The sequence below is a fragment of the Muscardinus avellanarius genome (assembly GCF_963383645.1).
Source record: "Muscardinus avellanarius genome assembly, chromosome: 1".
Taxonomy (NCBI): Eukaryota; Metazoa; Chordata; class Mammalia; order Rodentia; family Gliridae; genus Muscardinus; species Muscardinus avellanarius.
This window is the reverse complement of record NC_137786.1, coordinates 7,436,589-7,462,551: the sequence shown is the minus strand read 5'-3', so window position 1 is coordinate 7,462,551 and position 25,963 is coordinate 7,436,589. Positions and strand designations below refer to the sequence as shown.

General features: G+C 41.2%; 1 protein-coding gene across 1 annotated transcript in view; it reads left to right on the top strand.

Annotated features, from left to right (window-relative positions):
* Positions 1 to 25,963, top strand: part of SEMA5A (semaphorin 5A) — a gene marked incomplete at both ends in the record, with an annotated part of 321,241 nt that overhangs the window by 279,901 nt on the left and 15,377 nt on the right. Inside the window, 2 exons of the mRNA XM_080696129.1 lie at positions 16,042 to 16,267; positions 20,157 to 20,375. Coding sequence (XP_080552255.1) covers positions 16,042 to 16,267; positions 20,157 to 20,375 — 445 coding nt within the window. The remainder of the gene's footprint in view (positions 1 to 16,041; positions 16,268 to 20,156; positions 20,376 to 25,963) is intronic.

Genomic DNA, 25,963 nt, shown 5'->3' with positions numbered 1-25,963 from the left:
TGAAAAACTAAAACTTAAGTTAAAAAACTAAAAATCCCCTGGGCATGGTGGCCCAGCCCTGGTATCCTGGTACTTGGGAGGCTGAGATAGGAAGTTCAAAGGTTTGGAGCCAGCCTCAGCAACTTAGACCCTGGGCAACTTAGTGAAACCCTATTTCCAATTTCATAATTCCTATAATCATAAAAAAGGGGCCTGCATGGAGTTAATGGGCGGGCTCACGCCTAGGTCAGGAGATTATTGGTTGGGCAAGATGAAGGATCATGTATCTTTGTAAAAACTGTTCTATATCCAAAACTCCAGCAACTTATTTTCAAGTTACTCCACTATACCCCCCCCTCATGTAGTGCTTTAATTTATGTCTTATCTTTCTGCCTTTGTAATAATAAAATTGCTTAAGCTTAAGAAATTTATAAAATGTAATTCGAAGCTGGAATGTCCCTGGGTTCAACTCTCTGTTCTTTAAACATTAGAAATACTTTTTAAACATTAAAATAAAAATACAAGGAATGTGTTATGGCAAAGAAAAGAAAAATACCAACAGTGATATTAACAACTGAGGTATGATTATCACTCTGTATCTAGGAGGGTTTGTTCCAGAATCCCACTCAGATACCAAACTCCATGAATGCTGAAGTCTCTATAAAATGGCATAGTATATGCATATAATTTTCATGCATGCTCCCAAATTCATTCTTTCTTTCTTTCTTTCTTTCTTTCTTTCTTTCTTTCTTTCATCCTTCCTTCCTTCCTTCCTTTCTTTTTTTCTTTTTCTTTCTTTCATCTCTTTTTTTCTTGGTACTAGAAATTGAATCCAGGAAAGTTCTATCCCAAAGCCACATCGTTAGCCCTTTTTATTTTTATATATTGAAACAAGATCTTGAAAAGATGCCAGGGATCTCACTAATTTGCTGAGGCTGTTCTTAAACTCTGATCCTCCAGAGTCGGCCTCGCACATACTGGGAATACAGAAGTGCTCCACCAAGTCAGGCTCCTGTATACTTTATCTCATCTTTAGATTATTTATGATACCTACTGTAATGTATATGCTAGATAAATTGTTCTATATTGTTTAAGGAATAACTATAAGAAAAAGGCAAGTATATGTTCGGTACAAACACATTTTTTAAAGCACGTTGAATCTGCAGTTGGTTGAATCTGGTGTGGAACGCAGGGATAACACAGGACCATCTGTAATCAGGAAACTTAATGGTAGTCCCCAAGACATCAATAAGCCATTAAGTTGTGAGAGAGAAGATTGTAAATCTTAGAAATAAATCCATCAACGGTGGTCATAAACATGTTGCTATGTTATGATGCTGTCACTTCATTTAGACAGAAATATTTGTTTTGTATAAAAGCACATCTCTTTTTCTAGTAGGTTGGGGAGCTTTGGAGGGATGCCAGGGGAGTGAAAATGGGGATCAGGGCCACCCAGGCCGTGGGTCTTGTAGTTATTCTCCATGATCAGAGACGACTGCGTGTGCTGGGCAGGCTGGCCCCCCTTGGACTTTCCTCTTCTCCTTTGAATTACTGCATGGATGCTGTGTGTACACCATGAACACTGATAAAGCGAGGGTTCAGAGACCTTTAACCTTTACGAGGATAAAACAATGGTTATACCCAATTAGAGGCTATTTTATTTCTGAGATTGAAACAACTTTTCTTAAGATGGCTAGGATTGCATGAGAGATTTTCTTTTGTTTTCTGTTAGCAATGATATGCCACTAGTGCAGCACTGATGATTTAGCCAGATTGAGTTGCTCAAGATAATGAATGTGTTGGGTGAGCACCACCTCTGGTGCTATAATTGAGGAAGACAGTGCCAACTTTGTAGGGAATAGGTTAGCCTATCAGGGACAGAATTCTGGGCCAAGTGCCCCGTGGGATCGGCCAGAGTATCGATCTCTATGTCCTCTGTTTAATATATAATCCTTCTTGCATCTTAACTCCTATAACATATTTGTGGCATGATGGAACTTTCACATGACTCCCTTAACATTCACATGTTTATTTTCACCATTAGTATGTAAGATCCCCTGAAGGTGTAGCTCAGCATTAAAAAATGCATTACATGGTATAGAAGCTTCAATAGTGATTACTTAAAAATGGATGGGCGGATGGATGGATAGATGGTTCTATAAGCATATTGTGAGTGGAAAGTATCGTTTAGGCAATATTACTTTGACTTTTGTTTCAAAATCTGAATGTTTAAATTAAGCTATTTAGGTCATTATATATGTATAGGAAACATCCATGGAGTGAGAGGAATCCAATTAATCAACCGGAGTTATACAAAACTATTTAAATATCCATATTTCAGAGGAAAATAATTAGTTTTCCATAGTAAATTTTATAAAAGAAGGACAAAAACATGCAGTCTTGTGGGATTTTTTTTTTGTAGAGAAAAGATGTTGATAAAACATACATGCTTTTCATTTCCCAGATCCATTAAATCCAGAACAGAGAGCCAAAAAACACCCAAGACATCTAAATATTTCCAAATAATAAAATAAATGTCACAAGGATTCTGACCCCAGCTGCATATGCTCCGAATACATCATTCACGATGTGAAGGTTTTAGATTAAATAAATGTTCCTCCTGCTATCAGCTAGAGCAAGAAACTTTTGCTTAAGTTATGAACTGATAGAATGACAGCTTTATGTGAACTCAGATAAGAGCAAATTTAGGAGATCATAATTTTCTACTAGATGATCACATCACAGAGGGAGTGAAATGATACACTTAGAAATCTGAGTGCAAGTTGAATTTAAGCTTATTTTACCATACAGATAAATCAATTCTTGTACGTTTGCCATGGTGGGAAAATGTTGTGTTACTGTGCCCATCTATCTGCATTTTCTCAAGAGAGGGGATCATTTCTCCAGCTACCATGTTTGAAGAATGAAATGCCTAACACTTTCCTGGTCTGCATCCTGCTTTGCTTCCCGATGTCTGCAGACTTAAGGTGCTGTGGGCACCAGGTTATCTGCTAATCACTGTCAATCATTGTCTTGTCACCTCAAGATCAGCATCATGATATGTTTCCTGATAACACCATTTTATGGATGGAGGTTCTAAGGCAGTAGGTTAAGGGCTTGCCTGGAGTAGAGCCCCAGGTAAAACTTCTTGGGTTCTCCTGCTTATCATAGATGGCCATGAACTAAGAAGTGGCCAGTTTACTTTAGAATAGACTCAGAGGAGGAAAATACATGCAGGACATCAGAACTCATAGAGCTGGCTACTGGTGCCGCATCTATTCAGTGGGCAGTCTTGCAGGAGGTGGATACTTTAGAAAGCTTTCCCGTGAGAATGTGGAGTCAGTGGGGTGAGGGTTTCATGAACAGAAAATTCCATTCTCGGTCTTTCAAATTTTACATAGATTTGGCCAAAGAGTGTTAAATTCCATGCAACCTCAAATCTGTAAGGATATACCCCAATTTCTAGTTTTGAATCAATTGTAGAATGAGTCATGCAATCACAGTTTTTTTTTTTTTAAACTTGTTTGGTTCCAGGTAACAACCTCTCTGTCCACATTTATGAATATGCCCTGTACTCAGTTCTGGTTCTGTGAAAAGCTCTGAGCACAGTGTGCTCCTAGATCGGCTCTACACTTCTCACCAAAAGAGGCTCACTTAAGCTGGGAGTGGTGGCACACACTTGCGCACACTTATAATCCCATTTGGGAGGCTGAGACAGAAGGATTGTGGTTCGTGGACAGCCTCAGCTACTTAGGTCCTTTGCATGCAACTCAGACTCTGTTTCAAAATAAAGAATAAAAAAAGGGCTGGGGGTGTAGCTCAGAGGTAGAATTCCACTGGGTTCCATCCCCAATACTGAAAAAAAAAAAAAAAGTAAAAGCTTAAGAGGTTCATTTAACGTTGTTTAACCCAGGGCTTCTCTGTTTTGTGTTTCCTTACAAGAGCTTTAGAACACCAGTTTATATGCTGTTTATGCTCATAAAGTCAAAGTATTTTCCCAACACGTTTCAATCACACTATAGCTTTGATGGAATTGATGAGGCTGAAGTACAACTCCATGGTCAATATACATATATCGTGTCTCTGTTCTGTAAAGTTAAATTCTAAAACATGAATTGTGAATAGCAGGAGGCTCATTAATAAAAGATGAATTGTAACAACTCACTCAGCTTGCTAGAGAACCTCCAGGACTTTCATCAACACTCTGAATTCCCCATGTATTATTAATAACAAGTAATAGTCTTCTTGTAACTTTAAAACTTTGTCATAAGAGACAATTTGAGGAATGTTATAGCAAGAAAATTATAAGTTTCCCATGATGCAAAATTCCTTGCTACTGGGAGACCATATTAGAAAATCAAAAAAGGTAGGAGGTCAGAAAATCCAACTTTCTATTAATCATCAAGTTTATTGGCTCCTTGTTGTAGTGGAAGGAAAGCAAGGGTATGGATTTCCCTTTTATGTACATAAAGAAATACATATTTACATGGTTATTAGTTTTCTTCTGCTTTGAATCAAATTAGCACAAATGCAGTAGTTTCCAACCACATGCATTTGCTATCTCTCAGCCCTGTGGGTCAGAAGTCTGGGGAGTTTACTGGCTCCTGGCCTCACAGTCTCTTGCAGTCTGAAGTCAGGCATTGGCTGGAGCCGCAGTGTTTTCTGAGGTCAGGATCCTCTTTCAGGCTCAGGTGACGTTTGCAAAATTCAGGTCCTTGTAATCTAGAGGCTGAGGTCTCTGATTCCCTGCTGGTTATGGGCACTAAGTTGATCTCAGCAACTGGATTTTCTATTGTTCTAGCCGCATAGCTCCCTCACAACATGATAGCTGAGTTCTCGGAGGCCATCAGAAAGATCCCTCTCTTGTCTGCTAGGAGGTCACAGATCAGGAGACCCAAGCAAGAGAGGGACTCTCCAGTTGCCTTCTCATAACCAGTCTCTCTCCAGGAAAGGGGATGATAAAGGGTGTGGCACCCAGGTGGGAAGAGTCTTGAGGATGTCTCAGGATCTCACTTCCCCACCTTGCGCGGGTGGGCCTTACTGTGGAGGCTCCCTTCAATTCAGACCTGGGGCATCATAATCAAGGAGTCAGGTTGTAGGTGACAGGATGGAAGAGCTTCCCCAGGGCTCCAAGTGGGACTGTCCAACCTGTGAACCCTGGGGATGCACAGCCCTGCATGCCTGAGGAAAGGCAGAAGAAAACAGAGGAGTGACACCACCCTCACTGTTCCTGGGACTTGGTGAGTTATAGTCAGGAATTTTAACAATGAAATAAGCCAATAGAGGATGTCACAACTCTCTCTTATTTTACATTCCTTTAGGGACACACAAAAAAGAAGATTTTAAAAATGGCATTTAAATGATCAAAAAGGGGAGAATGACATGGTAAATTTCTTCAATCAGTGGGCAGGAAAAAATATCAAGTCATCACATATTTATCAGCAGCCTGTGATTCACATTTTCTACAATGTTCCTTAAAAGCTCAAAACTTAAAACTTGAATTAATTTATATGTAAAACACATACTAACTCATCATAATTTGACTAATCAAGAGGTGCTTGCAAAATTTTTACCATCATTGCCCTGTGCTGCGACCTAACAGCCTTTAATTCTGTATTATTTTCAACAAAGTGTTCGTTGAGGGCATAAGAGTGTGTTTCAACCTAGGTCTTCACAACCAAATTTTTCACATTTACTCTATCATTATAATTTTTATATTTTCTTGCCAATAAATGGAGCCACTTTAATCCACACAATATAAATGTGTGACTGTACCCATCACATCCAAATCTTATGACCGTAGGGGATATCTTGTTTCTTACACCTTGGTTTCTTTATGGTTGTAAATGTCTGGAGGTTCGTGTGGCTGACATAATTTTCTAGTAAGAAACCACATGGCATTTGTTAAGGTTTTTTTTTTTTTCTTCTTCTTCTCTTTAAGAGAATCCGGGGTAACTGCCCTTCCCAACTCCCTGTCTTATTGTAAAACCAAGTACAATGAGCAGTGCTGTCAAAGCCCTAATCTTAGCAACAAATCCTTATCTTGGCTTATCTAATTAATTCTAGTTCTTCAAAAATTTTTCATAATTCCTCATAGGAACTCTTAAGATCTATACAAAAGATTACAAGGTCAAGCAGGTATATCTAAGTGGTTTTTCCTTAAAAATAGAGAAATAGAAATAAAGGGTGGATGCCCTGCTCAAGGTCACCCATTCCAAATCCCCCCAGTGATAAGTATTCACTTCTACTTAAAGGTACTTTGTCCTCTCATTGCAAAATATTTGCCAGAAAAAAAAAGATATCCGAATTCTTGACTTTCACTCCCAGAGAGTAAGAATTTAAAGCCATTATAGTGAAAAACGAAAGAAAATAGATGGATCAGCTCATCTGAGATGTAAGTTTATAGAGACAAAAGTGCCCACAAATCACGGCGTCTGTGATAAGGATTTCCAGCAACAACACTGATTTTCTTGTTCTCTCGAGCTGTCTATGGTGTTGTAAAAACGAGTGCCCAAAATGATGTGTTAGAAGGAAAGCCAGCTCCATTTTTTTTTGATAGGCACACAGATAGAATATAATGCACACACGTACACACACACCCATATTCTTTTATCAGTATGAAAGTAGACATTTGCTTGCTTCTCTGCACTTAAGAATGACTGTCTGGCTGAAAGGGAGTGTATATATTTGAAAGCCCCTGAGATGTCAGGGTACCCTTTGCCCAGGGGGGATAAGAAGTAGCATTATTCCCAGGTTTGGCCCTTGAAATCCCAAGCACCAGATATCCCTATGTAAATGAGTATTATAAAAAAAGGCTTATGAAATTGTCATAATAAGGTAGGTAGCTACCTAGAAGACACCTGCTGAAGTTAATCACTTTAGAGAGAGCAGGATTGTGGATGGTTTCCAACTTAAAGGCATTCACTTTATTGTTGCAATAACGTTTTCACGGTTTTCAAAATGTTAATATTCCTGTTTTTGTGACTGTAATAATAGAAATTATAATAATAAAGAATATTCTTAAAATCTAGAAATTATCAGCCTCTCTTCAGAGTACCTAGTGAAACTATTTGTTGTGAAGCGTTTTGAATATCTTTTATCCTTCAATAAACCTTATTTAAATGCATGTACTGGGTCTTTGGGACAGATGGCCAAGTCTATGCAGCATGACTGTGGATTGTAAATGCTTTCTGGTGTTAGGAAATCATCTTGTTTAACCCCTCACATGTTGAGATGGCTTTCAGTATTTAATGATAATCTGAAGAGGGTTAGACAGTGCATTAGAAGTGGCCTGTAAGCTGGGTTTCTCCACCAAGACACCCTGTGCCTCATCCTTCTCCAAATCACACTGAAGGTAATTTAACTCTTCATGTCCAAAGGCCTGTGTTAGCAGGAAAATGCATTGCAGCCAAAGAAACTGACCCTAAGTGAAATCAGTGATTACTACAGAATGAGGAACATATGCAGAACTCACACGTGTGCACGTGCACACATACACACACACACACACACACACACACACACACACACACACAGAGGCAGGCAGTAGCTACATGGGTTAGCTATGTAATAGAAAAATGATGTCATTTTTTTTAATATGTGTAATGACAAGTAAAATTGGAACTGGTTCACCTTTTGTATTTATGAATCATTTATCTGCAAATATTTAGTGGCTATGTTCAGTTCCAAATATTCAAACATTAATGACATGGCAAAGCTACTGTACTATTAATGGGTGAGGTACACAGTATGTGTCTACACACACTGTATGCAGGTACACATTCGGGTTTGACTGACTGAAGTGTTGTTAAGAATTTGAGCATTTGTGGTCATGAGGATGTTTGCTTATAGATTTCTTTCCTTTAGAAGGGTGTCTGTTGATATTAAAGTGGGCCTCCAAAGGTGACCAAGGATATACTCTTTCCTCTGCAATTATCTGTGAAAGTTAGATACAGTTGGTATGGCACAGTCATTTCTTTTTACACCCTCCAGTTCTCTACTCAGTATACTTAGTCTTTCTTCTAGCTACCTGAACATATGGAATGTAATGATAATGCATCTTTCAATGTACATGACTATAGACTGGCGTCTGTCTCGCTTCCAGATCAGTTTCAATTGACTGATTTTTCTCCATATAATGGATTGTGGGTTTTTTTTTTTTTTTACATATCTGGCAATTTTAGGTTGGGTGCATTAAATTGTAAATTTTACCTGGCTATTTGCTGAACAATTTTGTTGTCTGAAAATATGCTAGCATTCTTTCCTGGGCTGTGTTTAACTCATACAGAACCAGCTAGATGGGCTGGGCTCTTGCTTTTAGAGTATTTAGTCTCTGCTTTTCCCCAATGCAGAGGCCAGGTCCTTCCTAGTATCTAACTAAAGACCTGAAAGTCCAGAAATGTTCCACCCCTTCTCTTGGGAGCAGAGCATTGCTCCCAGTCCTCTGTGGCTGATCTGTTCAGGTGGGTCTTTCCTATCCCTGTGTGATCGTTTCGTTTGCTGATTCTTAACTCTCTGGAATGATCGAGGAAGTGCTCTACAGTTGTCTAGAGTCTCCCCAGCGCAGCAGTGTCCTTTCTGAGAAGTCTGGCTACTTCTGCATCCCCAGCTTGGCCTGTCTCTTTTCTATCTTATCCAGTCTGCATCTGGGTTTCCATTCCCTTGGACCCTTCTCAGCACTGTAGGCTGTGACACTCCTAAAATTCTCTCATTTGTTTCCCATCACTGAGTGACCACGGACCTTCACTGCCTGAAGTCCAGTGTCTGAAGAGTTATCATTTCCTATAAATTTTATTTTGGTGAAAGGGTTAATTCTGTATCTATACCTCCATCTTATTGGAAGCAGCAGTCACTCTGTGACCATGTGATTTTGAATCCACTAACTTCCTGCATCTGTTTTCCTTCCTGAGTGACACTGCATGAATTCCAGAACTTCCTGCCCATCTTTGCTCTATTTGAGGCTCCTGGGATCATGAGTCTACTTCTCTGAACGTACTATAGCTTTTGCCATTTGGAAGCACCGTTGAATTAGTTTGTTTTTTCTTTTATGCAGTATGGCTTTCCATCTCAGCATGCCAAGTTTACTTATTGAAAGAGAACTTGATAGATGCATATGGAAACCATAAGTATTCCATATGGGAATAAATTCAGTTTATATATTCAGTTATTGATGAAATGATTTTCAGCATAATTTATATGCTTTGTGCTGAACATGTGGAATCAATTTTGTTTGGACTGCCTTCATCTCTATATTTTACTTCTAACCTAGGAAATACGAAATACTTTTGAATTTTGGAAAGAAAAATAAATAGCAAAACAGGAGGCGCCATTTCTCCACTAAATTTGCTCCCCAAATTTATGTTAATTCTACTTGAATCAGCTTATCTATGACTTGATCAGTATGATTGATCTGTTCACCAAGTAAATAGTGTAACTGGTCAAGATTGGAAGAATAAGCTAGATAGGACAAAGTTCCTGCTCTGCACAACTCTCAGTTTATTATTTCAGGCAGAATATCATATAGACAATTAAGCATCAGAGAAATACATACTTTAATTCTGCAAAACAGGGCTGCAGTGGTGGAGGCCTGAATGAGAAGAGAGGAAAGTCAGATGGGGAGGAGAACCTGGGCGTGGTGGTGCACACCTGTGATCCGAGTACTTGGGAGGCTGAGACAGGAAGATTGCAGGTTCAAGGATGGCCTCAGCAACTTAGTGAGACCCTGCTTCTAAATAAAAAAATTAAAAGAGCTGGGAGTATAGCTCAGCGGTAGAATGGCCTTGGGTTCCATACCTAGCCAAAAACAAATAAAAATTTAAAAGTGTTGGGGATGTGGATCAGAGATAGGATGTCCCTAGGTTCAATCCCTAGTACCACCAGAAAAAGAAAAAAATGGTTGCAGAGAAGTGAGGGAAAATCAGTTGAATGTCTCACAGGTTTCTAAATTAAAATTTTAAATGGATGGTTTTTATCACTACTGACCAATAGAGAGAGAATACATAAGGAACATATTTGAGGAACTATTTAAAGTTGCTCTAGTAACCATTTTTATCTAGTAATTTCCATCAGAATATTAAGAATCCTATGTGGCAAATAAAAGCAATTAGCTCCCTACTAATGCTTTCTTAAGAATCATTTTTCTTTATTATTTCATACAATGCTATTCAAGTTCCATCCAGACTTGGAGAGTTACAGCAGCAGTAAACTAGTAAATTGTAGCATACAGATTCACTTAACCCAGCTACGTGATCACAGCTGAATTAAATCACCTCATAATTTTGGTCGTGAATATAAAACAGATTGGTCTGACCATTCCTCAACCTTTCAAAATTGATACTTCAAGCAAGTTCATCATAATCAAACTACAAAGAGTAGCTGAATGGCGTCCTGAGTCGCATATTTAACTTTGTCCTGCAGCCAGACTTGGTAGCTCATGCCTGCAACCTCAGTCCTTAGGAGGCTGAGAGATGGGGATCACAGGTTCGAGGCCAGCCTCAGCAATTTGGTGAAACTCTCAGCAGTATAGCAATCACCTCTTTCAAAACAAAAAAATAAAAAGGGCTGGAGGCATATCTCAGAGGTAGAATACTGCTGAATTCAATCCCTAGTGCCACAAAAGCAAAACAGCCATAAGCAAACAGATGAATTAAAAACTTTATCTTATGAAGAAATAAAAACAGAAGAATAGGTTCAGTTATTAAAGGCTTAGCTCTAAGGAACTTGAATTGATCTTCCTCAGTCTTAAGCCATGCCCACCACTGGGACATGTGGTACCCTGTCCCTCTGGGACCAGCCCACAGATGCCAACCTAGAAGCGGGAGCCAGCATTCGAATACACTTACCACTCAGAGATTTCAAAAATTAGATGTCACCTCCATAGAAATTAGCTCCATAGAAATTTAGCTCCATAGAAAAGCTAAATTTTCTAGTGTGACGCAGCTAGGAGTTGCTGGAAGCACCCTGTGTTTATTAAGACATAGCGTCTTATTCTTTTACAGGTAGCATCCAACCTGCTCATGCATAAAACCTGCACATTTTACACATAAGTCCATATACTGCATATGATGTGAGCCCTTTTCAGGCAGGGGCTCCAGAATGCTTGCTCAGCCAAGTTGGCACAGAGTGACAGAGGCGAGGGTGGTAGCGTGTGACACTGTCCATCCGGGCATGAGAGCGCCCCTTGCTATAGCACAGAAGACTCAATGCAGGGGCTCACTGCATCCACGCCAAGTGAAAGAAACAGCAGGCACACATCGTATTTAGCTTTTGATGCGGTGGAGTCTATGAGATTCACAGGGGCCATGTTTTCACTTACGAAGCAGCATCCGAAAGATGCTACCATGAAAGATGCTGTGCACAAAAGAAAATGAAGTCACCCATCTGTCTCCTGTGGGTGGCTTGAAGCGAGTATGAGTGGGCAGGAATGGCTGGAGGTGTTCCATCAGAGGAGAAACCCATGATTGATTATGTTTTCTGTTAAGTGCCTATGATGTTGCAGGCATAAAGAACTCCTGAGCACTGCCCATTGCAATAATAAAATAATAATAATTACTATTATCATATAATAGTAATTATAGTCTCAAACTTTCTACATTCCTGGAACAGCCTTCCAGGAATTATATATTATAATTATATAATAACATTATAAATATATAAATTGTAAATATATATGAATTATAAAATTATATTATAATTATATAATAATTTGTATTATTATTATTATTATTATTATTATTATTATATGGATTGTAAGCAAAAGACCCTAGTTACAATCGCTAGAATGGCAGTGAAATAAAGATTGCTGTAAACTTCAGGTTAAGGTGGTGGCCAGGACACCCATAATGGACACCTTTTCTCTTATTGGAAACTCACTAATTCAGTATTAGGGAAATTGTTTCGCCAAGGCATAAACCCACAAAGATGAGGGGGGACCAGACTTAGTTACTTATTTGATTTTGTTCTGGGGATTAAACTCAGAAGCATTCTATCTCTGAGCTTTACCGCTGGCCCTTTGGTTTGCTTTTTAAATTTTAAATTAGTGTCTCAGTTGCTGAGGGTCTTGATAAACTGCTGAGACTAGTCTCAAACTTCCTACATTCCTGGAACAGCCTTCCAAGTACTGGGATTACAGGCTTGCACCACCATGCCCAGCCCCAGATTTTAATTTTTACATAGGGTTTGGAAACATATCTAAGATAAATGAATCTGAGGCTCTCAGAGAGGAACTGTGTAAACAAGTTATCACAGTCACTGATCCAGACTGTGGTCCTTAGAAGGCCTGCTCACGAGCCTGGCTTTGGACTGGCATCTGGGGAGTTGGACTTCAGGAAGGTTTCCACCATTCTCAGACTAACGAGAGTGGCTGATGTGCCCAAAGTACTTAGGCAGTGGTGTTACATGCTGAACAGCTGCCTTCCTCCCTCTTTTCCTTCCTGGGGCCTGCACTTTCATTACATGACAGACAGAGGTGCTTACATGTCAGACCCCAGGGTAACCCTGAGCACTGAGTTTGCAGGGAGCTTCCCAAGTGACCCCACTGGGGAGGCTTGAGTTAGTGTTGAGTTTCATCAGCTGTCTCCCATGTGTCCTATCCTTCTGATGATTGCGCTTCACGCCCCTCCATGGTAGTCATTCACAGCGGAGAGTGCTGCCCTGCACAGTCCTGCCAGTGCTGCTATCTAGACAGGGAGAGCAGAAATAGTCCTGGAGACCCGCCGCACATGCATGGTGAAAATCATCCTGAGTCACACCCTCAACTCCAGAGCTCGGGACTCAGCAGCTCCACTTTCCATTTGAGAAGTCAAAGTTTGACTGGCTTCTGTTTAAGAGACCATCAGACCTGCAGACCTCTCCTCCACCTCTCCAGGGAGGATGGATCTGTTTTGTCCAGCAATTACCAGGAGGTTTATTCATTTTAGAAGGAAAAAGAGCTCCTGACTACCTGAATGCTGGACTTTGGAACTGACCAAGACTGATTAAGAGCTTGAGTGTCTACTGAAAACTGTGAACCCAGCACTCTCTCTGCATCTCCCTGAACCTTGCAAACCCAGGCTCTACCATTCAATCTCCAAAGGGTCCTGACCCAGTCTTTCCCAGAGGCCCTGAACAGCCCAGCAAGACAGGTCAAGGATTCTGACCACTTTCCTCATCTAGTCAAACAACCAGTTTATGCCACGGCTAACAAATTTCTCCTCTGTGTTCAGACCTTCTGCTTGAACTCTTTACTCATCTACCTTAAGTACCAGCAGAAAACCAAAAATGTCCAGACATCAGAAGAAATTATCTAACATGAAAAGTAGAGGTCCAAACATGCGAAGAAAAATAGACAACCTGGTGGGGGCAGGATCTATGGAAACAGGCTAAAACCTCAAAATAATTTTCATTAATGTACTCAAATCAGAAAAGGTAATGTGACAAGAAAAATAAAAATAGCGCATAATTACAGAAACTATCAAGAACCAAATGAGATCTTTTAAAAAGGTCAAATTATGGTAGATGAGATGAAGATCACAGTAACAATTTTGAAAGGTAATGATAAGGAAATCTCCTAGAAAGTAAAGTCAAAAGATGAAGAGATAAAAATACAAATAATAGATAAAAATTCATAGTTTAGTATAGGAATTTATATCTAAATAATAGATGTTCCAGCAAGAAAAGGAGAATGGAAAAGCAGGAAGGAAATGACAAAATCATCAAGAAAGTTTCTAAAGTAAAAAAATAAATTTAAAATAGTTTACCAAAATTGCCCAAACTTCAGTACATAAGCATGCCATTTCAGGATTCTGAGAAACAATTAAAATCTTGCAAGTTGCTCAGAGATTTTTTAAAGGTCACAAGTAAGGGATAAAAATCAAACTTTATTTCCTAACACTGAAACATTACATTCAACTCTGAAGGAAAAAAATACCCCGCACCTAAAATCTCTACAAAAATTTAATCAGTTTTGAGGGTCGCATAAAGATGTTCCATGTTGATAAGAATCGGACATTTGCCTTGCAAGCACCGTTAGGTAAAATGGCACCGCAGGTTGCACTCCAGAAAAGAGAAGGTTAAGCAAGAAAGATGAAAGTTTGTAATGCAGGAAATAAAAGATTAAACAGAGGGAAGAAGGGAAGGAAAACCCAGCTTGGAGGCACACAGCAGTCCTAGATAATGATGTTTGCCAAGCAGAGAGAGCAGCCAAGCCAATATGGAACAGGTTGGTGAGTTCTCAGAGTTTTCTCTAAAGATATGCAACAGGTACCATCCCTTCTGTGTCTAAATAATCTGATGGACTCAGAAGTAATGATCGATTGTGGAAAGGAAATAACAATTTTCCAAGACAAGAGAACCATTGTCTTGGACTGAAGGGAATATAAATTAAAATAATAACTGTAAATCAATCCCAATTTACCTCATCACGCTGGTACAGACAGTATTCACCTGGTGGTGAATGGAAACACTGAAATTTGACCTAACCAAATTTACAACATAAATATATTAAGATGATGGAAAGTGGGGAGGCTGCAGGAATGCGGTAGACACGGGGAAGACGGTAAGAAAGAAGAGCTAAATCCTCGGATTTTCATGGTGCACCCTTAAAGAACAACGCCTAATACTAGAATATTCAAGTTGTTATCTCTGTGGAGGTATGTCTCATAATACTCAATAGGAAGACAAAACATGGGGCAGTTCTCTGTCAGTTTGGAGAGTGATTGTAATGGTTCTGATAGAATCATTTAAAGCATGGTCATATGTAGGTGCGTTATGTCTTGTTGGTTTTTCCTGTAGTAAAACCGTGATTGTTAAATGGGGTAGTCATAGGGTAGTACCCTATCGATCCATCTATCTTATTCTGGAGCCGTAGTATTAAGAAGTATTCCTAAATATGTAGTAAGTACTCTTAGCAGATTTTAATTATTCTTGTTTTGAATTTCACCCTCGTCCAAAACATAGCATTTCCCACTTGGCAGTCCTTCAGACCTATCCTTTGCTAAGCTACGCAGACCCTCCCATCTGTAACAAGAAGAGAGGGAGGGAGGAGACACTGAGAATTACTTTCAAGGTATTAACAGGGAAAATGGTGGTGAAACTTGTTACTAACAGGAAATTTCATGTATTGTATTATTATGTGAATACTCCATCACTCAACTCTTTGAATATGTGATTCCAAGGCTTATAATATCTGTAAGTCTCAAATTTAATATTATGAAGCCAGGTGTGGTGGCACACACTTGTAATCCCAGTACTTGGGAGGCTGAGACAGGAGGATGGCAGTTCATGGACAGCCTCAGCTACTTAGTGAGGCCCTCTGCAAATTAGTGAAACCGTGTTTCAAAATAAAGAATAAAAAATAGGGCTGGGTGGGGTAGCTTGGAGGTAGAATGCCCCTGGGTTCCATCTCCAATACTGCAAAAAAAAAAAAAAATAGCATTATGCAGTCTAAGAAACAAATTCTAGCTCCATCATTTTAGTTTACTCTTTCAAAGAAAACAGGAAAACTTAACAGTATCTCAGATTACTTAAGTAAAAGGAAGAGAATTTTTCAAGACTCACCATTGTTTTAAATGGTATTTTGTGCCGGGCGTGGTGGTGCACACTTTTAATCCCCGCTCTTGGGAGGCGGAGGCAGGAGGATCATGCAGGTTCAAAGCCAGCCGTGCAGGCTTAAGAGACCCTGTTTCCAAATAAAAATATTTAAAAAAATAGGTGTCTGAGAGTGTAGCCCAGAGGAAGAAGGGTTTCCAGGAACCCCAATACCGCAAAACAAACAAACAAAAAAAAAGGTATTTTGTTGATTTTCTGATTCTTGTTGCTTACAGGGGAGAAACTGCAGACTATTTGGATGGAGGGTGCCTAAATACTGGATGCTCTATTAAATTGCTAGCTTAGTTAAGTCAATGTATTTTTAATTTTATAGAGTGGCTTAGTGTGTCTTAGGATCTGAAGCTTTAAAGAATCTGATCTTTCTTTAAACGAACGAAGCCTGTCTTGAGACAACTCTGTTTTTGCATTGGGTAACAACAACAACAACAACAAAAAGCCGATCTTGAGAAGGCTTTATGTTTGCATCTTCTCTTCTAGGAGTACCAGCCTTGTAACACCAACGCGTGTCCTGAGCTGAAGAAGACCACGCCCTGGACGCCCTGGACACCTGTCAACATCTCTGACAATGGCGGCCACTATGAGCAGCGATTCCGATACACGTGCAAAGCCCGCCTGCCGGATCCGAATTTGCTGGAAGTAGGAAGGCAGAGAATCGAAATGCGGTACTGCTCTAGTGACGGCACCAGTGGCTGCTCCACGGATGGTAAGAAGTGATTCTGGGGGACTGTCCACTCCCCTGGAGACATTTGATCTTATCTCTCAGGTCATGGAGGGACTCGGGGAAGATTTTTCTTTGTGGTTATATATGGCTTAGCTATCTTTATCACAGTGATTCTTATAGAGCAGAATGAACTTTATAACAAATTGGAAAGATCCTTACTATAAAAAATTTACTATATACAGTATCGCCCCTTCACCAATGGGGGGTACCTTTTAAGACCTCCCCATGGATGCCTGAAAATCCTGTCTATACTTATATTTTTCCTTATACACACAAACCTATGATAAAGTTTAGTTTATACAATAGGGTCAATAAGAAATAAAAGCCATAGTAAACTAGAACAGTTATAAAAATATACTAAGCCAGGCGTGGTAGCACACGCTTGTAATCCCAGCATTCAGGAGGTTGAGAAAGGATCGCAGTTCGCAGACAGCCTCAGCTACTTAGTGAGGCCCTCCACAACTTGGTGAGACCCTGTTTCAAAAATAAAGAATAGATGCCGGGCGTGGTGGCGCACGCTTGGAATTCCCCGCGCTTGGGAGGCAGAGACAGGAGGATCGCACAGGTTCGAAGCCAGCCGTGCGCGCTGGCTTAGGAGACCCTGTTTCCAAATAAAAATGTAAAAATAGGTCTGGGAGTGTAGCCCGGAGATAGAAGGGCATCCAGGAACCCAGTACCGCCAAAATAAATAAATAAATAAATAAATAAATAAATAAGAATAGAAAATAGGGCAGGGGGTATAGGTCAGAGGCCGAATGCCCCTGGGTTCCATCCTCAGACCCGCAAAAGAAGATAGATAGATAAATAGATAGATAGATAAATGTGTGAATTTGGTTTCTTTCATGAAAGAGGCAAAATACATTTTAATTTTTGTGAATTGACCATGCATAACTGAAAGTGTGGAGGGGAAGGAAATTATATAAAGATGGAGATGGTTCTGTGAATTTAATTGCCAAGATAACTATGTGTCCATCAGCAGTCTTACCACTGTGGGCCAAACACCTGGTACAGAAAACTAAGAGGAAGAAGTGTTTATTTGCTCATAGATCTGGAAATCTCAAAGATCATAGTTCATTGTGGGTCACTTTTCAAGCAGGAGCCATGGCTACATATCTTCAGAGCATCACCACCAGGACGAGAGCCTAAGGGTAGATGCTAGTAAGCACATATTGTACCTGGCCACAGCCCCAGTGGCTTCTCCCCAGGCACCAGGCTCCTCCCACAACATGGCTGCCTTGTCTGCTGCCTCGGGACATTCTAAATCCAAATAATAACAAGAGCCTTCTTACAATGGATCCAGAATTGTTTCTGTAAGATTAACTCCGTATAAGAAAATAAACTAATAAAGAATTAATGATCTTCTACATGTCTGGCACTAAATGTGAGCTGAAATTAAAAGTGGACCAAGGCAATAGAGTGCTTTTCTTTATTTATACCTTATTTAAAAAAAAATACCTTTCTGTTAAAAAAAAATCACAATATAGGAGAATACTATAAGAACAGTCTTTATGTGTGTGTGTGTGTGTGTGTGTGTGTGTGTGTGTATGTGTGTGTTTATATGTGTGTGTGTGTGTCGCTAGGAATTAAACTCGGGTGCTCTATCTCTAATCTGTAGTCTCAGTCATTTTGATTTTTTTCTTTTGAAACAGGGTCTCCTAAGTTACTGTGCTGGACTAAATCCTGTGATCCTGGTTTCTTAGCCTCCCAAATACTGGGCATGACACCATGCTCAGCTCTGTTAGTCTTTGAAACTGCTTTCCCCCTCATAATCGTGCAAGTCTCCTGAATATCCTAGTAACCGCAGGGAGAAAGCCCTGAGGGCGGACCAGGTTGGCCCTCTACCCCAACATGACATGGAGTAGTCGCCTCGGGCAGGTACTTGTTCTCTCTGGAGCAGAGAGGTCTTTATTTAGGGAAATAACATGAGCTTGGCGGTCCCAAAGAGCTCCATTCTTTGCTTTGTCCTTAATCTCTTTTTATATTCTTATCTAACTGAACAAAATATCTTCTATATTTTCAAAGAAATAGCCACTCATAGCTGAGTCCTTGGAGCCCGGTTTGATAGCGGTGATAACTAAATCTTGCACCAGAGCCTTTTAAAATATTTCTCAGCATGTCTGTGTCCGCATTTCTACTTTTATTCTCTCAACACAAATGTTCTATTGAAAGGGCTAGCACCATAAAGGTCATCTCTAGAAAAGGGGTCTTAGGACCCAGAGATGCTGGCCTGACAGAGCCACGGAGCTGGTCAGGAGCCCTGTTGGACTGACACATAACAGTAGGGACAGTAGATCTCTGTGTTGTCTCCAGGAAAGCTCTGAGTGATGGTCACCGGTGCGTTCATGACAGCGGTCCCCGTGCCTCCTCCTGGGAGCTGGGGCAGTGGATTCTTGAAAGGCAACAATTCTTGTTAAGCATCTTTTGCTTTAAAAACATATTTCCTTCTCCTAATTGTATTCTTCCTCGGAAATTTACACCCCTTCGAAATGCTTCTTATCGTTCAAAGATTACATGAGCATGTTGTTGTTTTGAAAGAGTATTCCTTGATGTCTAACATTAATAAATGCATGAATTAAAGCAACACTACCCACCTAGACAATAAGCAACAAAATGAGAGTCTCTCTTGTTAGTTTTATTGAATTCTGCTTTTGTTAGAAGAAAGAATATGTGCCAAGCATGGTGGCACATGCCAACAAGATCTTTGAGTACTTGAATGACTTAACAAGGTAAAGTGCTCAACCCAACATGCAGTGAGCTTGCCGAGGCTGCTCCCTGTGTATTTTAGAAGACCCTCCTCCCAGGCACCCCAGCACCCAACGTTGCTGTCTTTGGATCCACAGGCTCCTGGGCAAAAAATATTGGTTAGTAAGCGTGTTCAGAACATCATAGGATAAGTCATCCTGGGAAGTGTACGGTCCCGAGCACGCTTTCTCTAGAGCAGACAGGTGTTTCCATGTCTCGGTGCCTGTGTACCTTGCACCAGCATTTATTTACATCATGTGCTTTAGAGCTTTAGAGAGTTTCCCTCTTCCCCCATCCCATCCCTTCAGTTAGGTCACCTTATTTGCTTAGCTATAGAATCTCTTTCTTCATCTAGAGTTACCCATTTCTCCTTAGCTTTGGTGTATTAGGGAAAGCATTCGATTTCTTATTTTTTGTACTGACTAATCTCACTTAGCATAATGTCCTCCAGTTCCATCTACTTCCCTGTAAATGATGTGTTTTTCTTTATGGCTGAGTAAAATTCCACTGTGTACAGATCCCACAGTTTTGTAATCCATTCATCTACTGATGGGCATCTTGGCTGGTTCCATAGTTTGGCTATGGTGAATTGTGCAGCTATGAACATAGATACATATGCATTAGTTTGGTAGTTTAATTTACTTTCTTTTGGGTAGATACCCAGACATGGTATTGATGGATCAAATGATAAGTTTGTTCCCATTCTTCTGAGGGTCCTCCATACTGTTTTCCAAAGTGGTTGCACTAATTTGCAATCTCACCAACAATGTTTTAGAGTTCCCACTTTTCCACATCCTCACCAGCATCTGTTGTTGTATGTGTTTTGAATGATTGCCATTCTAGTTGGAGTTAGGTGAAATCTCAGGGTAGTTTTTATTTGCAACTCTCTGATTGCCAGTGGTGTTGAGAATTTTTTCATGCATTTATTGGCCATTTGAGTTGTTTCCTTCGTGAAGTGTCTATTTAATTTACTTGCCTTCAATACATTTTTTTTAACTTCAAAATGTGAAAGGGTCCAGCAGATTCGAGAGGATAATTGTAGACACCATGCCCTCCGCTGATGCAGAAAACATTAACATGAGCAGAGTCATTGCAAGGTCTGGCAGTCACCCTTTGCTTTTCCCTGCAGGGCTTTCTGGGGACTTCTTGCGTGCCGGCAGGTACTCAGCCCACACGGTCAACGGGGCATGGTCCGCCTGGACGTCCTGGTCACAGTGCAGCCGCGACTGCAGCAGGGGCTACCGGAACCGGAAGCGCGTGTGCAACAACCCAGAGCCCAAGTACGGGGGCATGCCATGCTTGGGCCCATCCCTGGAGTACCAGGAGTGCAACATTCTGCCCTGCCCAGGTGAGTACCAGTGTCATCTGCAGCATCACCCAGCACCCTGGCTTGGTGCTGGGACTGGTGTTCTTCAGAAACGTCTAAGGTAATGTGAACACCTGTTGGGGTGAACCTAGTGTGACCAAAGGACAGAAAAGAAGGAATAATGAAGGGGGCCTGGATACCTTCTGCCTGCCCAGCTGACCCCCAATCAAAGCCCAAGTCCTGGTAGTGAGCAGTAAAACTCTTCCTCCAGCCCCTATTCAGGCTGGCCTGCAGCCCAGGTCTCTGTGTGGAAGAAGTATATGATTTGCATGGATCCCAGCCAGGGCTCCTCCTTCCCCAATGCATTGGTATGAAAACAAATATAATCTGGCCTGTGAGCCACTATAAAGATTGTGACCCGTATGGTGGTGCACATCTTTAATGCCAGTACTTGGGAGGCTGAGCTAGGAGGAGCGTAGGTTTGAGGCTAGCCTCGGCAACTTAGTGAGACTCTGTTTCAAAATAAAAAAATAAACTCAGGCATGGTGGTGCACAGTTGTAATCCCAGCATTCAGGAAGCTGAGACAGGAAAATAGTGGTTCATGGATGGCCTCAGCTACTACTTAGTGAGGCCCTCTGCCACAGTGAGACCCTGTTTCAAAATAAAGAATAAAAAATAGGGCTAGGGGTATAGCTCAAAGGTAGAAAGACCCTGTGTTCCATCCCCAGTACCACAAAAAATAAATAAATATATAAAAATAAAATAAAACAAGGCTAGGGGTGGGGAGTAGCCCACAGGTAGAACTCCCTGGGTTCAATCCCTACTACCAGGGGCAAGAAAGGACTGTGATGGCCTGATAGAGATGTCCGCCTTGGTCTGGGGGTGAGTGGTATCCCTGGAAGGAATGTCATCCACCTTCTGCAGACTTCCCCTTTCCAGGTCCCACCCCTCCCTGAGCTGGCCTCTGTCCACCACCAAGTCTCCACCCAGGGGGCAGGAGTTCGAGCAATTCCACCAGAACCAGCCCGGCCAGGTCCCAGCCCACCGTGTCTCCTGCCAATGGGGGCCCCTTCATAAATAAAGCCCTTTAAAGACAGGTACTTCTCCCCCAAGGCCAGAAGGAGCTGTGTGTCTAGCTTTCCTCTGAGACCTGGCTTCTTATTCCATGAATTACAAAACCAGAACAAGGATATTAAACTCAACTAAAAGAAACCACATGCTTTTGATGCCATTGTCCTATCTTCGCAGTGGTCCTTCCCTTCCTTTTAACCCAATGCCCCAGCCATCCCCATGGGTGCTGCCTTTTACTTTTACTTGCATGGAAACCCCAGGAGGGTGAGGCCTCTTGTGACCATCCATTCACTACCATAGCCTCAATTTCTTTGCAAGGTGGGCACATCTAGATGTACCTAGTTTGTCAAACAACCTTGTTTGTTGAATGTTAATTATTTGTCTTTGCTGCCCAGCACAGCAGTGGTTCTTTCATTCCATTTCTCAGCTAACGTTTTTTGATAACTCACTGTGTGCTACTCTAAGAATGTGCAAAGACACAGGGATATGGTCCAGGCCAGAAAAGAACTCAGAATTCAGAGAGGAGGCATCCTGAGTGGCTAACAGCTACTAAGTTAGTTACAAGGTGCCATGCCTATATCAGCCAAGGACCTCCTGAGCTGCTGCCATGACAGCTACACCAAACAGGTGTTCCTGAACTGAGACTTGAGAGGCAGATGAGAGTTAGTAAAATTGTGATGTATATGGAGGTCATTCCAAAGACTGAGTACAACTTTTTTTTGTGTGTGTGGTGCTGGGAATTGAACCCAGGAGCATTCTATCTCCAAGACCCACCCCTAGGCTTATTTTTTATTCTTTATTTTGAAACAGGGTCTCACTAAGTTGAGGTGGGTCTCAGTAGCAGAGGCTGGCTGCAAACATGTGCTGGGATTACGAGCATGTGCCACCATGCCTGGCTTTGAGTAAATTTTTAAAGGCATTAAATCTTAGCATCTTCTGCAGTATGAACACACAACTTTCTGAGTGATTTGGGCAAGAAACTAGCTTAACAAGCATTTGCTGGAGTGGTGGCTAAGTGGATGGATGGATGGATGGATGGATGGATGGATGGATGGATGGATGAAAGAATGGATGAATAGAAGATGAATGGAAGATGGATGGGTAAACATGTAGATAAAAGTGAAAATGCAGTTCCCAGCTCTGTAGTGGAGGCTTTAAGGAACATCTCTGCTCTTAGAGCTTACTGCTCCTCCTGGGACATCTTGGCCTGAATTTCTCCAGCTTCAGAACCATGCAGCCTTCCTAGCCAAAGTGATGCTGGGAGTCTGGGAAAGGTCACAGCACTGTTTTTTCCCATAGCCTCAATGGAAGGATTCCTCTCCTGGGTACTGGGAGGGAGCCTGTGGGCGTTATCGCTGGAGTTGAGTCATTGCTGTGCACTGGAGCCAGGGAGGACATATGGGAATATGAGGACCCCTCCACCCACGCCTCCCCAGGCTCCAAACTCGATGCCACGTCGCCACTGGTAGAGTGTGTACATTCCTCCAGATGTTTGGGTGCTATCCTGGTCCTTGAGTTCAAAGGGTCCCCATCTGTCTCAGAAATGGTGAGTTCTCGTTATCTGTGGGTTCCGTTTATTTTAGTTGACTTGGCAGTCAAGCCAGATTATGATACATGACCTGCATGTCCAGAAATAGGTCTGTCCTCATTTTCCTTAGAAAGCCAAGATTCCAGAGCCTTGTGGATTATTCCCAGTGTCCATGTCACTTCCCGCTAGGGCATGGGTGAGTTCAGGGCTGTGTGAGCTCACCCCCTCACCCTCTGGAGGATTCCTGAAAATATGTCAGAATGAGGCTGAGAGGAGGAAGGAAGCCCCTGGGACTGTGGAGACTGAGCTACCCAGCCATCAGCCCGGTGCGCACCAGCTGCAGGGCTGTGTGTACCTCATTGAACACATTCACTTACCCATAAATAACTTGTTTTTTAACCCTATTCGGTTCGTAGTGAAAAATTACAAATGGGCATTGTATTGTGCTTTACTAAAACAAAATAGTTTCTCATGATTAAAAATGAAACTAGATCTAAACAAACTAGAGAAATGCAAAATAACTTTCAAATCAATCCATGAAAAACTTCACATCCACTGTGTCTGTGAATGATAAAAGGTTTTACAGTTGAGCCCGTACTGAAATGATCCTTCCTTGACCTTCCATGGGTTTATCTGTATTTTCTCTTCCAACATTGAGAAGTAGATGATTCTTTCTCTGCAGCTTCTTCTGTCGGTGGCATGTTTGATTCAGAACTAAAGACTACCAACCTTGAAGACAGATGTAGAGATGATGAATGGCTCTTTGTTGCTGTGTGATAATCAAGGTGAAGCTGGGCACATGCCTGTAATTTGAGAACCTGGAAGGCTGAGATAAGAGGATCACTGCTTTGAGGCCAGCCCCAGCTACTTAGCGAGACTGACCGCAATCTAGCAAGACCATGTTTCAAAACAAAATATATGAAGGTCTGGGGATGTAGTTCAGAGGTAGGCTGTCCCTTGGCCCACCCGTAGTACCACACATATACACACAAAAAAACAATGGATAAAAAATACTCCTCAGATTTTCTAATGTGCCATGAAAACTTCACTGGATGTGAAGTTTTTCATGGATTAATTTGAAAGTTAATTTACATTTCTCTAGTTTGTTTAGATCTAGTTTCATTTTTAATCATGAGAAACTATTTTGTTTTAGTAAAGCACAATACAATGCCCATTTGTAATAAGTAAATATAGTAATAAGTAAATATAGACTGTTGATCGATTTAACTAAGATGGCTTGTTTGTCTTTATTCTACAAACACAAAGTCTAAGGGCACAGGATGCTAGGATTGTTATGGAGGGGCAGAATCTAGGTCAAGTGGAAAAGGTCTAGCAGGCCCGTGTTCTCACAGAGCTGTGCTAATAACGCTGTGTCTTTCCAACCCATGGAATCCTTCAGCCCTTACTTCCTGGAACGGTGAGTGGTTGTTGTGGGAAACTTCTACTCAGAGGTTCTTAGAGAAGGAGAGAGCCCTCTGCCCTTCAGTGAAAACCTGTTTGGCCCAGGCCTCAGCATGATGAGGAATCGGTACCACATGTGCTAGCATTCACAGACACTATGAACCCCAGACTCGGCATCTCCGACCACTCACGGAATGCCTGGCACACAGCTGTATTTCGTTTTACTTTGATCACTGTTGACTGTTTTCTTTGTTTTTATTTTACTGTAAAGTGACGGAGTGTTTGCTAGAGTTTCTAGAACGAGAATTGTTAGCCTTCGTCTCTAAATTTCATTTGATCAAAAACAGTTCCCTGTAGTTAACTGCTTTGATTCCTGGAGAGAAAATGGATCTGAGCTTGAGTATAGTTGGTCTTCTCATAAACTAGTCTCTCTTGGCTAAATTAGGTAGCGATTCAAGCCAGGAGAAGATTCCTACATGATCCATTGTCATAGAAATAGCAGTTGTGTGGACGGCGGTGGTGTGCCCTGCTCTGTTAGGCCAAGTCCAGTTTTGTCCTGAGTTCCCCACCCACTTTCTCCCCAGTGAACTTCTCTGTGCCTTGAGCCACTCAATTCTAGAAAATTCCCCAAGGCAGTTGTGAGGGTAAAATGGAGCACTTTGTTGTAAAACTGAAATGAATAGAAACACAGTGGAATCCTGTGGCTTGAACTCCCAAGGAGGATCATTCCAGTAACTAAACTCTGGTACATGTGTTCCCTCAACCCATTCACACTTCAAACAAGAGCTGTCTTCTCTCTGTAGAGTGCAGAGCCATTCGATGCCAGGGGGTCTTTATTGTGTCACCAAAAGAAGAGGGATCTGGGTCTTAATCAGATGTGAATTGACTTAAGGGTTAGTTGGACACTGGGTAGGAATAAATACAATGAGGCATCTCAGGATAGAGAATGCATGCATCAGCTTCCTCCTGTGAGATCATTAAGTCTTGCAAGATTATGGAATGATTGGCAATAAGTGCATTAATCTTTCTATTTTTCACTGAGGTAAGATCACTTACTTTGCTCTCTCAACGAGTCATTGAGTGCACAGCACAGTATTGTTAACCATTGCCCAGTATTGTACAGATGATCCCTAGAACTTGCTCTTCTCAAGTAACTTGAACATTATACCGTCAAACAGCAATTTCCCATTGTCCTTTCTTCCCTGGCAAACATTATTGTACTCTCTTGATTCTATGAGTATGACCCTCTTAGATACGATATATGGAACGTGAGCACTACTTACCTTTCTGTGTCAGGCTACTTTAGCTTAGCATTATGGCCCCATTCAGGTTAATCCATGTTGTTGTACGTGACAAGATCACCATTTCAAAGGCTGAATGATATTCTATTGTTTTTCCTTTCTTATTTTTTTGGTGCATTGTAGTCATACATCTAAATGGGGCACAAGATGGTAGAGGCATACAGGCACACACCACTCATTTAATTTCTTCTGTTCCCATGCTCTTTATCCACTGTCATTGACATTTCGGATGTTCCCATACTTTAGCTATTATAAACACAACTGTAATGAACATGGGATGCTGATATCTCCTGATTGCAGTTTTTCATGTAATGCTTGATTTTTTAGA